Source organism: Rhinolophus sinicus, chromosome 17, assembly GCF_057876585.1.
Source record: "Rhinolophus sinicus isolate RSI-liver-muscle chromosome 17, RSI-T2T, whole genome shotgun sequence".
In the NCBI taxonomy this organism is placed as follows: domain Eukaryota; kingdom Metazoa; phylum Chordata; class Mammalia; order Chiroptera; family Rhinolophidae; genus Rhinolophus; species Rhinolophus sinicus.
The window spans coordinates 16,079,397-16,093,201 of NC_142517.1; the positions used below are offsets into that span (position 1 = coordinate 16,079,397).

The 13,805-nt window shown below is 39.9% G+C and overlaps 2 protein-coding genes across 9 annotated transcripts in view; one reads left to right on the forward strand and one right to left on the reverse strand.

The window, feature by feature from the left end:
* JAM2 (junctional adhesion molecule 2) overlaps window positions 1-12,198 on the reverse strand; it is a 50,798-nt gene extending 38,600 nt beyond the window's left edge. For 2 of the 8 annotated variants that reach the window (XM_074326461.2, XM_019729858.3), the window contains exon 1: window positions 11,508-12,181. In XM_074326461.2, coding sequence (XP_074182562.1) covers window positions 11,508-11,574 — 67 coding nt within the window. In that variant the 5' untranslated portion in view covers window positions 11,575-12,181. Of the gene's footprint in view, window positions 1-11,507 lie in introns of all 8 variants that reach the window. The other 6 variants (XR_012494151.2, XR_012494142.2, XM_019729856.3 and 3 more) reach the window with 6 other exon arrangements.
* On the forward strand, window positions 2,886-12,273 carry LOC109446466 (uncharacterized). Its single transcript, XM_088794452.1, has 2 exons — window positions 2,886-11,446; window positions 12,094-12,273. The coding sequence occupies exons 1-2, from the start codon at window positions 11,291-11,293 to the stop codon at window positions 12,271-12,273; spliced, it is 336 nt and encodes a 111-aa protein (XP_088650578.1). The 5' UTR covers window positions 2,886-11,290.
* The last annotated feature ends 1,532 nt before the right edge of the window (window positions 12,274-13,805 follow it).

Consider the following 13,805-nt stretch of genomic DNA (forward strand, 5'->3'; position numbering starts at 1 on the left):
AGCTCTTTGATCTAAATCTTTAAAAAAAAATATCTGAAAATGCAAACCTATCATGAAATCATACCCCAGTTTTCTCCACCTTCAAAGTGTAGATCAGAAAGGGGCCACATATTAAACCTGAGAAGCTTAGGGGAGGCGTGGATGGTGGCGCCTACAAACAGAGACTGAAAGAAACCACACAGAATGCTCGGGACATAAAAATTCCTAACTGAAAGAGGGTCATGGTGCGTAGTCACGCCCTAGGCCTGTAGCTTCCTTGACAAAGGTCAGTCTTTACCTTCAGTGAGCCTGTCTATTGTCATTTTGCATCTAAGATAACATACCTTTGAAATGTCATAGTAATCTCTTTTTCCAGACTCCCACCGCCCCAGAGCAGGTTACCACAGAGCCCCTCATTGGTACCTTGTTGCCCACATAACCTCCTGTACCCACCAATATAAAAGAAGCAATGGCTCTCCATTTTGCTTTTCATCCAATCCCAAAGATTCCCCTGCTTCGCTTTCTCCCACCTCCCTAATCTACCACGAATGAATTTCATGTAACTCCTCCCTTGTGTTTCTTCCTTTTTTTTAATGTATAAAATAAGCTGCAAAAAACTGCCATTCTCTGGAGCATTTTCTCAATCCATTGAGATTTTGCTTCCCGGCCGTTGTTGTCAGTATGGCTCAAATAAACTCGTTTGAGTTTATTTATTATAAACAAATTCTCTACAGGTTTGGACATTTCTCACGTCGACAAAAGATATAACACAGAGACTCATATTAATGAATCTATAAGTGCCTGAAGCCTAATTAGGAATCCTGGACTCAGCATTCTGAAAGAATCCCAAATAACTTTCTGAATGAATGATCCTGTTCCCATGGAAACTGAAGTTGGGAAGTAGGAAAAGACAAAATAAATTACAAAATGGTAAATGGTACCAAAGAAATTAGCTGGAAAAAACACACACACAGAACAAAACAAATCCTTGTGTCCCAGTATCACATAGCACATAGCAACTTAAAAAATAATGCATATACAAAATCTAGGAAATGCACAATAAATAGCAATCTTTACTTCTGCTTAAGACAAATTCATGTTTTTCTTTTAATATTAACTTTTAGAAAAAAGGCCAGAAAATTATGGGAAACTTTTTCTAGTTCCCTTTTCAATGATCTATGATGTGATGTTGTTAGAGCGACCAAATTTGATACTAAATTCCTCACAGTAGTGGATCTGCTCATGTTTGGATATTTTCCCCACTTAGTTAAACAATATTTTCAGATCATGCAACATTTATTAGAGGCTTACTTACAGCTTACCTTCAGATTAATATTGCTCTGAATTCAATTTGAGTTGTGAATGTGGAAGACATTTATATATGTTGAGACACCCATACTACAGATATACTAAATGTCAAAAAGTATTTTAATACCACATTAAGATATTTAAACTGTTAACCACATTCTAAACAGAACACTCAAGTGATTCTCTCCTTATGCCAGAAAACATTAGTCATCCTTTCAGTATTCCTGTGGGATACTGCATGTCAATTCTAAATCTATACGTAACAGGACAGAGGTGCCCTCTCTCCTGTTCTTGGGCCTTCATAGGCTGAAGTGAACACCAGAAAAGAGCACCTTCGTTTGTCCTAAAATCTCAGCCTTCTATCTTTCCTTACCCTTTCTAGTATCCTCATCTCCCATACAGGAGAGAAACAGGATTCGGAGTCAGCAGTTCTAACATGTTTAAATCCTGTCTGTCTCTGTGCATCCCTAAAAATATGCTAAGCCTGTTTCTCATTTATGAAACTGTAATAAAAATAGTTCTAGGTACCACACCGGGCTGTCAACATGAGAGTTAAGTAATACAATTCCGTGAATGTCAATCCTAAAGTTCTATTCAAATACTAATTTTATTTTTCTTTACTTTCTAATCCCTCAGATGGCTCATGACTTCACTTTTTCCTTTCATTCTTTCAGGCCACTAGTTAAGCACTGACTTGGCAAAATTCCTACCCACTTCCACGGCATTGGTTCTGTTGTTTGTCTATTATTTCCCTGGGCACTTTTTCTTCATTGTCTCTGCTCTTTTATATTCTTTAACAGAGCATATTCTCCAGAGTTCAGTCCTTTGCCCCTCTACTAATCGACCTCCATGTTTCCTCCCAGAGTAAATCTTTCTATTTTTACTTACCACTTAAGTACAGGGGATAGCTACAGATCATTTACGCATTTCATCCCCTTTCCAATGGTCTATAGAGACATTTTTAGTTGGATATTCTGTTGCCTCCTGGATTATAGAAACTAATAATTGCTTCTCAATTTAAATACTATGATTTCTCTGGTTCTTCAAGTTTACAACCTTGGAATTACTGTTTTGATCGATTTGTCGTCTCCCATGTTTAATCAACTACTAAATCTCACCAATTTCTATTTTCAGTGTCTTCAGGATTTAATTCTTCCTAAACAATTTTGACAGCTGCCACCTTAAACCTGGACCCAATTACCTACCACCTGGGCTCTAGTCACCTCTTTCCTCCTAAGTCTACCCTGTATGTAAAGGTCAAAATTATTGTTTACCCAAATGCCATTTTGTTGGTATGTTGCTTCACTCTTAAAACATCCAGCAACTTCCTGAGGCCTACTGCATCAAATAGAAACTTTAGACATAATATACAATCAAGTCCACGAATATCAAACCACTTTTGGAGCCCATATTTTATTCCTTTTCAAAATAAATTCTGTGTTCTAATCAGCAAGAACTCTGAAAGTGGCAGTTTAACATTAGAACATGTTCTCAACTCCATGTAAAATAGTTTCATCATCTAAGTATGGTACATTTTTCTCCTGTTTGAAAACATAAAGTGTTAAATAATGAAAAACTCTAATCATCATTAACTGAAACCCCTCATTTTACAAATAAGGAAAACAAGACAATAATAAAATAAAATTTTCTAAAGCCATGTTACTAAGAGCAGAACTGGTATAATCTTAGTTCTTTGGTTCCCAAGCTCCATTTTATTTATATCATACTTTTTGTTGATTTGTGAACAAACTTGACATTTATGGTTTACAGTATAAGGAGGTCCTTTAAACCTCCAGTAGAGGTATTTTGCCTGGACATTTAACTTATGAATTTAATGATGTACCACTGTCAAATCTACTTAGAAACATAACTTATAAAACTAATCAATTTAAAAAGAGAGGGTGATTCTTCCCACCATCCCAGTCAGCGTGAACATGTTCCTGAGTCACCCTGTCTGGGATGATGTAACTCATACTCTTTCAGGTAAAAGATGAGAATCTACTGTTTTCTGAAAAGAAACATTTGTATTCAACACACTCACTGGTGAGATAACTTTGCTCTATAAAGAAAATATTTCTGTATCCTGCTTCCAAAACTACTTGTCCTATTATCTTCTAATAATTAGAAACAAATTTCCTCAGACCTTCTAGTCCACATAATGAAAAAGGCTGGTCATCACTGGTCTCATCATTACTCAGCAGATTTAGTTATCTTGCTGCTAAAGATAAATAGTTGAAAGTATGAAATGGTGCAAGAGAGATCTAACTTGCTTGTTCAAACATTAGGACTCTAAATGTAATTTTTATTACAGGGCTGGGGTACAATCTTTCTTCTGCTCTAAAACTAAGCGATAATGGAATGGGAGGTGAAGTGAAACTCTTTCCTCTATTAACATCTATATTCTCTTGCTCATAAATTCATGGTGTATTTGGGGGAAGTGTTATCCAGTATGGAAGTAACTTCTGACATAAATGTCTACGTTGATAGTAGGCATGAGTGGCTAACACAGACTCCAAGCGGCTTCTAATGGGCAGCGAGATGCCCCTGTTTCTTCCTTTCTGTTCCAACAACCAATCCTCTCTACAGAATCCTTAGAGCCTCAGGAGCTTCAGGGTTAGAGGAACTATGGGAATGGAAATAACATAAAGAACTCATTGGAAACTTGATATGGAGTTATCAATGACATGGATTTGAACATTAAATGAATATTTTAGAAAGTATGAGCAGTTCTGAAGTGTGTTTTGGTTGATATGTCCAATGCTGGACACGTCCTTACCCTACAAGAAGCCTGCAAGCATTCTCTTTTGTTGTTTACAAGAGCCAGAGCGTTGACTGAATCAGTCGCCATTAAATAAATACAAGAGAAAACTTTTAACTTTTAGGAATTTAATCAACTCTCTCTTTTACATTTACCTTTTCTTGCCATGAGCCTATGAATATGACATGCATTCATGTAATATGTACTTTTACATTTTAGGAAATAAAATATTACAGTCCCTTTCAAAAGAAATGAACTGAAAGGTCTACGCTACATCATGAATAAAAATGTAGCTGTTACACAGTGGATTTGCTGACGGCCTTTGTTGTATAACCCAGCATTTTGGAATTCAGTTAATGATAGGGTGTATGTTTGTTTGTTGTAAGGAATTTTATTTTTCTATTAGTGTGAAATAGACTGAACAGATTAAAAGGGGGGCTGTTCAGTAGAATTTAGGTTTCTTATACTGACCACCTTGGTTAACGTGTAGAGTTTGAGAGAATAGATATTTCACATATTTCAAGTAGACTCACTTTGATCTATTTATTTTCTCTTCAAACAAATAGACTCTAAGGTGGAATTTACAAGAAAACTCAGAGGTGTGAAGTAAACAAATACTATTATTTCTATACTATATTTATCACACTCTGCTCTTTTTTCTGTTTTTATGGATTTAAATAGTTTTTATCATGAAAAGTTTTAAATATCTACCAAAATAAAGAAAAGAATGCTCATATGCTGTATTTACTATCCGAATTCAATGGTTATAAAGATTTTGCCACACATACTTTATTTATTCTTTTTGTTGTTGAGGAATTTTAAAGCAAATCCTATATATCAAACAATTTTCTTTATTATTTTAGTAGGCACCAATACAAATTAAAGACATATATCTATCACACCATTAGAACAACTAATTTCATTGGTTTGATATTTATTTTATGTATCTTTTATAATTAATATGACATATGGATGCAGAGATACATGTATATAATTTATAACCAAAAATTTATGTTGGGGCATATGCTCTTTCTAAAAGAAGTAGGATATGTAATCAAAAAAGTGAGAAGACCAGTGCTCCCAACAGTAACTCTAGAGCAGCTTATGTGTTTTTCCGATACAAGGAAGCATCAGGCAATCAGTAAAATGTCTCAAAACTCTAAAAGGCAGACCACACTCTATGGTTCCTTATAACTCTAGAGAGGCCATGGTTAGTAAGGGGTAGGGAGTTCTGAGAGCAGTAAAATTATGCATTCACGAGAGACTATTTACATGTGGCCTGCGATTTTTGTTAGTAAAATGTGATTTTTATGAAGCTAAGAAACAAATAAGCAAACTCCTGGTTACTTACTTCTATTGAACTAATTATTAAAGAACCATTATGTGTCAGGCACTAGACTAGGTGTTAGGGACACCACGTTGTGTTGTCTCTGCCCTCAACAAACTCACAATGCAGAGAGACGTACAGGTAGAAAGAATAGGGCCACCCAGAAAGTGTCCTAAGAGAACCAGGGACATACCAAGAGCACCAGAAGGACAATATGCAGTAGACTTTGGCTTTGAAGAATGGATGACTTGGGAAGGCTTAAGACAAGATGTAAGGGATTTTGAATTTAGATCTTCAAAGAGTAATTGCATTTGGCCACATGGAGAACATTTTAACTACGACAACAACAGAGAAGATGGAGGTTGGAAAGGAGAAACCTTGTATCTAGGTAAAACGGCATAGATGTTCACTCCCTTACACCCTTACACACACACACACACACACACACACACACACACACGCAGCACAAAAGAACCTGACTTGTTCTGGGACCAAAAGCATTCTATCGGGCCAAAGTACACTCATTCTATGGCTCCAATCAGCTCGTGTAGAATTTTTGTCATACTTTTTATGATATGGCTGGCTGCATGTTTAGATTATTGGATTAAATAATACATTAATTAATAAGAGATTATTGGACTAAATAGATTAGTGTCTATTTGCACTTGAGTTATTCTTTATTCCACGGTGTCAGTTCTACTTCTGATTAGAAACCTTTGCTATTTTAAAGTGTCTACAGAGCAGTTTTTAAAACATTAGCACAAGTCTCCCTTTTCAAATTTAGCACTTCCCCAGTAGTTCAACATGTTCCTTTTTTATTTGTGGTCATTTTTGGTCTTCTTTGGTCTCCTTTAAAAATAGAACCAGGTTGCACTTGTCTGTGAGTCTTAGCTGGTGCTGGTGTCTGTCCTTTCTGGGTGCTGGCACTTACCCCTTCCCCAGACGTGTTCATTGGGTCTGGGTTGGAATTTTTCCCTTTCTAGATTTGGTCACTGGCTTGGGAGTGTATTTCTCTCTGTTTTCTTCTACCACTTTGTTTCACTCCTTACTCTTGGTGGTTTTAACTAGAAAGCAGCCCCTCTGCACTTTGGCCTAGGGTTTTAAAGGCTTCTGTAGGATATCATCATGAGTACTGTTTGTGAGACCTGGCTTTGGGCTGTGGCTCAACCACTAACAAACATAAATGTTTCTAAGGAGGCACACAACACTGCATATGATATGATTTGTTGGAAGGTGCAGAACAGTAAGCATGAAACCGAGGGTCCTTGACTTTGATTAAATTTAGTTTTGAATCCTAGCTCTAGAAATCATCTCTCTCTCTCTCTCTCTCTCTCTCTCTCTCTCTCATCTCTATCTCCATCTCTCTCTCTCTCTGCCCCTCAGAGACCTAGCCCAATCACCAACCCCCGAGGCAGCAGAACAGAGTAGCTGGATGTGATTCAAATGGTCACACTGTCTAGACCTCTGGCCAGCTAAAGATAACATCTTTACCTAAGTTATGTTTGAGCTCCTGAGTCCTAAGGTGGAACAACCTCCTGGCTACTTTCCTATGAGACCAGACAGAGGGATACTGGGAAAGACCTCAGAACTGTCCTCAAGACCTGAAGAAATGATTCATTACCCTTACCTTATCTCTGACCAATCAGCTTACAGCACAACCCTGAACTCCTAACCCGCCATGTCTTGTGATTTTGCTCTTTATAATCTCTAACTTACACGCCATTGGGGATCCAGGTCTTTGAGCGCTAACTGAGTTGTTTCTCTGGGTTTGGTGCCAGTTCCCTAAATAAACCTTTACTTTCTTTGCTGCAAACTCCTGTTCCTGTCTGGTTTGGCTTTGATGTGTGCAGGTAAAGTCCTTTAGTTCTTTTTATTTTTAAAGAAGCTATATCATATATGCAACTTTATTTCCCCCGTGTTTTTCTGAAACTATATGCAAGAAACTTAAGAATGGGTTACTTATAAGGAGTGGAGTAGAAGTCAGAGGGGCTGGAAAGGAGATGTATTGTTTATTTTATAACCTTTCTGTACAGTCTGAATTTACCATATACGTATATTATTTTAAACATATAAGGAAAGACATTTTAAAATGATCGATTGTTCTCTTTGATTATGTCCATAATAAGGTATTTACCAAGTTTGCATAGTGTGAGCAAAGCTAAAATTAAAAACAGGAGGTGACTGTTGTGACAAAATGAGAGCAAGCAAAGTGGAAATGCCTCACACAAAGGAGAAAGACTTGGCGAGGCTTTTCCACTCCTCCTATTTGTATAGGGACACAAATCTTTCCCAAACTGTCGCTGTGAGAAATTTTGAAAACTAAAACAAAACAGAAAACTTAAAAAAACAAATAAAAACTTGATGCCAATGGCATAAGAAAGAGAGTTCTTCAGTTAAGAACTAAAACTCCTCTGTCTGTTAGCCTCATAAGGATTCTTGCTCAGGACTTTTTGAGCCAAGACAGTAGACAGCTAAGGGTGAGACTCTTGAAACACTTTAACCAGACGAGGTCAGCACATGGGTTCCAGTCCAGATCTGAGGACCAGCTGCTACCAGCCATGTGGTGTCAAGAACAGCACACTGCTTTCATTCACATTCAAGTCCTTGGCTTTGAAAGATCTCAGAATGCATGACAGTTTCCTCCCCTGCCCCAATACTGAATATCCATTTCTATTGTTTTTTGAGGTATCAACTTAAATGTCAACTCAGAGAAATCTGACAGCCCACCTATTTAGGGCTTTACGATTTATATTGTACTCATTAATTCCACCCATCCATTTCTTCTATCTACTCTACCTTATCCCCTTCCCATCTAATCAACAGGCACATATTTATATGTACTATTAACCAAGTGCTTTGCTCAGAACTGGTCAGACAGTGGTGAGCAAACATCAAGAAATTCTTTCCCTTATGGAGTTTCCATTTTGGTGAGAAATAAAAAGATAATTCAACTAACGCAAATAAATGTCCATATATCAACAGGTACACTGAAATCACAGTTTAAATAACAGCAGCAACAACAAAAAGAAACAGACTACAAACAGAAATAAAAGGAAATAACGGAACACACATGATATTATAGATGATGGGCCTGGGACAAAAACTGGAACAGTTATATTTGGGATGAATATTAAGAAGAATATGTAATTAGAGCATAAGAAACCCACTAATTCCATTAAATCCATTTAATTCTCTTCTTGAATGAAGACAAGCGAAAGGATAAAGCACTCAGATAGAAAAATAAGGAGAGAAGTAAAATCCAGCTATCTATGGAACAAATTCTCAGAGCTTCAAATCCTAGTTCTATCTCTTTTGAGCCTAGATAAGTGAGTTTAGACAAGCAACAGCTTTCCTGAGCCTTGGGGTTATTATCTGTAAGTTGAAGATATGTTCTATCTCATTCGTTTATTGAAACCCTAACAAGAGAGAATATACAAGAAAGTCCTTAGAACAGTGTCTGATATATACAAAAGCCTTCAGTATACTGTTTTCGAATCTGGACATGAAACCTGAGTGGATAGATCACAAATAGCACTGTACAGTGAACCTTAGCCCAAAAAAACAGAAAAACATTCTTGTTTTTCAACAAACCCTAATAGCGATGAGTAGCATATCCACTATCCACTATCCAGATTTTGGTTTCTAATAATATTCTCCAGTAAAAGGAACCATGGTATTTTGGAGAAATGGCTGCTTCTAGGATTAGAGCAGGAAACGTAAATACAAGATCAGCATTTTGTGGTGCCAGAAAATAAGGAAGTGGTAAAAGTGCTAAATACACATACACACACACACACACACACACACACACACACACAGAGGAACATAGGAACCAAACTGAAAGAACTCCCAATGGCCATAGCTGGAATAATCTGAACACTAAAATAAAATAGTATTGGAGTATAATCCAAAGTGTAAAATAAATATTCATGAGCCTATACTGACATAAAAATGAATGAATGAATGAATGAATGAATGAATGAGGAGGAGAGACACATCTTCCAAGCAGAAGCATTCCAAATAATTTATGGAGATACTCCACCTTCAAGGAGGTGGATAGTAACTTTTCTTTCCTTAAGTGTTGGTAGTATATAGTGACTTCCTTCCAAAAAATACAGTGTGGAAAGGGCAAAGAAGGGGCAACCTATGGAGACACCTGACATACATGTCAGCCAGGTAATGAAGATTAACATCAACAGCGACAAGTCATGTTCATAGTATGTACCCTAAATATGATGCGATGAAAACGGTACTTAACCTCTGTGATCTTCCTCCAAAAATACCCCACAAACCCAGTCAAGTCGTGAGAAAAAAAAAATTCAGAGAAATACCAATTAAGGGACATTCTACAAAATATTTCACCAGTACTCCATACTCCTCAAACCTGTCAATTATAATATTAATAATAGGGGAAAGTGGGGGTGGTGTATATGGAAATTCTCTATACTGTCTTTGCTATTTTTCTTTAAATCTAAACTGTTATAAACTTTTTAAAAGTTTATTTAAAAAAAAAGACAAAGAAAACATTCTTGCAATGCCAGACATTCAGCATCCCAGGAACAATACAGAAAAGATCCCCATACACTTCCTAATTAATCCCCTATGGGAGTCAGGGATAGAAGAGCCAATGTGTTACATTTATTTACCCAAAGCCTGAGGAAGAGGTTATTCTGCCCATCTATCGAAGCCTGTGTTGGCCTCTTGGTTGTTTCTTGGCTACAATTTCAAATGTAGGGTATATTGTTTCTATTCTGATTACTGAATATGAATAGCAGAGTAAACCTATTTTCTCTGTTTTTAATTAGTGACAATTCTACACTAAAGTCATGGTCTTTTTATTTTAAATTTAGGGTTGTCAGTGGCACACATAACTTTCCCACCAGTTCTGCTACAATTCCTCTAGCCTGACACTTTGTTGCTTTTCATCATTAGCACATGTTTAACATGATACCAATTGATATTTCAAAATTGTACAATGGTTTTATTGTGAAGCTTTGCCTTCCTGGTTTGATTTTCTATAATATAGGTCAGTCAGCACATTATCCTCCACTGGCGACAACTTGCACCTTCCTCCCTCTCCAAGGGACAAAGCTCACATCACGTTGAGCTGAGCAATACTCACTTCCGCAATGAGGGCGTGAGGAAAAGTCCTTGAATTACGGTATTAGACACTCATCCAGCGGGTTATTTTGAGTATTATATTACCAGAACTTGATGAGCAACAATAATAACTCACTCTATTAAAAAAGGAAAGATAAAAGAGAGAAAGAAAAGCGACAAAAAGAAAAAGGACTTCGCTGCTTACGTGCTTAAGAGCTAGTGTAATTTTCTCCATTTTCCTAAAAAGTTAACGCGGTTAAAATAAAACAATAGGAAGCGTTTCCAGGTTTATTTATGAGCTCAGAATCCTTGAAAATCCTATTTAGAACCATCCGGTGAAATTGGCTTTGGGACACGTCCCTCCCTTCACCCGCTACTCAGTCATTCAGCTTCAAGCATCTTTCTAACAATCGTTCTATTGGGCGTCCGAGGACACAGCGGCTTGGCTAGAGTCCCCGACCAGACTTTACCTGAATGTAGATGTGCAGGTGGAGAGGATAAAAGTAATGCTGGCTCAGCTGCCACGAATTCCCCCCACGCCCCGCCCCACAAGTGCGCTGATATTCCCGGCACAATGGGGACCCAGGAGCCCAGAAAACGTTTTAACTGTCCCCTCCTCCTGTACTTTGTGTGGCCCGCGCCTGCCTCCGAGTGATGCCATCTTGGGATGTTAGCATCTTACAAGGAGTTAGTGTAGTGAGTTTTGCATTCTAATCACGTCCCTCTGTCTTGGAAAACTTAACCCAACTTTGCAAGATGAGAACCTGCTGGTGTGGACCCTTAATTTTCTCTAACTAGAACTGACAAAATCAGATGCTATGGGCAAGAAACCGAAGCCCTCGGGCCCCCCGCCCCCGCGCCCGTCCGCACGGCCGTTTCCCGGGTCGCCGGGTGCCAAGTCAGATGCCCCGCGGCCGACCCAACGCCCGGAGCCGGGAGACAGCCCCGCGCCAGCGCCGCGCCTAGAGCTGGAGGTTTGGGGAAGATGGTCCCAGCAGGAGCGGGTGGGAGGGAGGAGGTAACGGAGCCACTTACAGCCCAGGGCGACCACCAGGTAGCGCAGCAGCAGCAAGAGGAGGCGGTGGCGGCTCCTCCTCGCCATCTTCTCTGGGGCCGAGCTGTCTGCTCCTCGGAGACTGAGGGTCCTCGCGGCCGGAGTGCGGGAGGCCGGGCAGGGGCCCCTGAACTTCTGGAGCCGGAGCGCAGGACAGACTCGTGCAGCGGAGGGAGGGGAGGGGCGGCCCCTGATGCTACGTCAGTTTCCCCCGGCCAGGGGCGCTTTCTCAGCGGGCAGCCTAAGGCAGGTCTCCGCAACCCGCGGAATGGGGGGTCTGGGCCTTCCTTGGGCGGGGAGGGGTGTGGAAGTCGCACAAGGTGCTGGCTGGGTCCTAATGAACCGGCCCCAGAAGGCGAGGAGCGGAAGGGAAGCCCTGGCGGGCGTCCTTCCACCCCTGAGCCGCCGGGATTAATCGGCTTTGTGTCTGGTCCCGCGCGGAGCTGCCAGCTGTCCCCAGGGCGCGGAGCCGGGGGGCGGGGGGGCACGGTGGAGGGAACTCCGCCGGCCTTGCTCCAACTTCTCTCTTCCCCTCCTTGGTACAAAACTTCTTTTTTGGGTTTTCAGCCTAGAGATGGAGATTTGGGGAAATTTTTTTCTGGCGGTGGAGCGAAGCTACCGGCGAGGCGCTCTGGTGCGATGGGGTTCGCCGCTCTGCCTTGGACAGGAGAGGCGGGGCGGGAAGCAATCAAGACTCGTGCTGGAAGGCAGGTCTCAGATTTTAGTCTTGGCCCCTTCTCACTGTAAGCTTTTTGCTCCTTGGAGAGCTAAGGTGTGTTCTTTGCTTTTCATGTGTCAGAGTTGGAAGTTCATGTAACAGTGTGAAATATTTATCATGTTTCTTTCTAGTTACGTAACTGCTGCTTGTGGAGTTTTCCACATGTTAAAACTCTACAGCTGCCCTTTGTCAGGTTTATTTTTGGTCTACCGTGCTTTTAAAAGGGAAACCCATTATGCATGCTCTGTTGCATGTTTTAAAATTGACCCGCACTTACATGGCCCACACCGCAAAGGCTAAACAGGCAATTTTTATATTTGCTCCTAGGGACTAAAAATGTCTGGTGCATTCAAGAGTATTGACAGGTCTGGACAAAAGCCATTCCCAAGAAAAGAAACTGTTAGACATCTTTTTTTTTTTTTTTAAAGTAGAATAATGGATAAAGTTCTACATAGAAGGCAGTTGATTTAGTGGTGTGCACACAAAGAATTTAGCTAGCTCAGTGGACAAAGGCGACCAGAGTTTAGATATGCAGAGCTGTGGGGAATGAGGCATCTCTGCTGTTTCCTTGGTGACAGTGACGGAAGCTTAGTACCCACAGACCCAAGGCGGGGAGAGGAGCAGAGCATCCAGTGGGCCCAGAAAGGAACGTCAAAATGGCAAACATTTTAAAGCTCATACTTCAGTCAAGCAAGGAAAAGGGGCACAGATTTAACAGACTTCTGCCAGTTTTTCTGGGCAGTAACAAGGAAGATGTAATGCTTTACAGGAGAAGTTGTTGGCATCCTCTTTTCTCATTCTTGTCACAACTATATGTCTCTTGTTCCTCCCCAAAGACACACACACGCAAAAAGAACATTTAAAAAATTTTGTAACATCCCATCTGAATAATTGAGTCACTCAGTTATTTATTTGTCACCCAGTCAAGACATTTGTCAAATGGCTGTAATGTGCCAGATACAGACGAACAATGATGAACAAGATTGCGTCTTTGCTGCTAACCAGCTCACAGTCTTAAGGAGAACGAGAGTGAGTCCCATCTGGAAAGACCTCTAATACCACGTGATAAGTGTTACAGGAGGGCAGAAAATAATAGCTGCTTTTTATTGAGTGCTTTCTCAGTGGTGGATTCTGAATTGTGCAATATTTAATCCCCTAACAACTCTGGAAGGGAGAAAATGTTATCATTCTCACTTTACAGATGAGAAAACTAGGCTGAGAGATACTAAATGTCTTGTTCAAGGTCAAGGATAAGAGGATGTTCCTCTGTTGGGGGTGCAGGCAGGGCTCAGGAAACCCTCAGGATTAACTAAAGACATAAATATAAATTTCATCAGCATCTCCTGGAACAGTGATCACCAAGATTGTCTGCTCATCAGATTCCCCTAGAATCCTTCAATATGATTCTTTGCTTAATTCTGAGTCCCAGAAGTTTCAATCTTGGGCAGCTGGAAAGCTGTACTTCTCATAAGCTCCCTTGTTGGTTCTGATGCAACTAGTCCATGGGCTGGTATGTGAATACCTTTCTAGAAGACAGGAGAAGCTGTGACCGTGAATGAAT

Coding starts and splice junctions, on each gene's coding strand:
- LOC109446466 (XM_088794452.1), top strand. CDS start 11,291: ATGGGCAAGAAACCGAAGCCCTCGGGCCCCCCGCCCCCGCGCCCGTCC. Junction 11,447..12,093: donor CGCCGCGCCTAGAGCTGGAG/GTTTGGGGAAGA, acceptor TTGGGTTTTCAG/CCTAGAGATGGAGATTTGGG.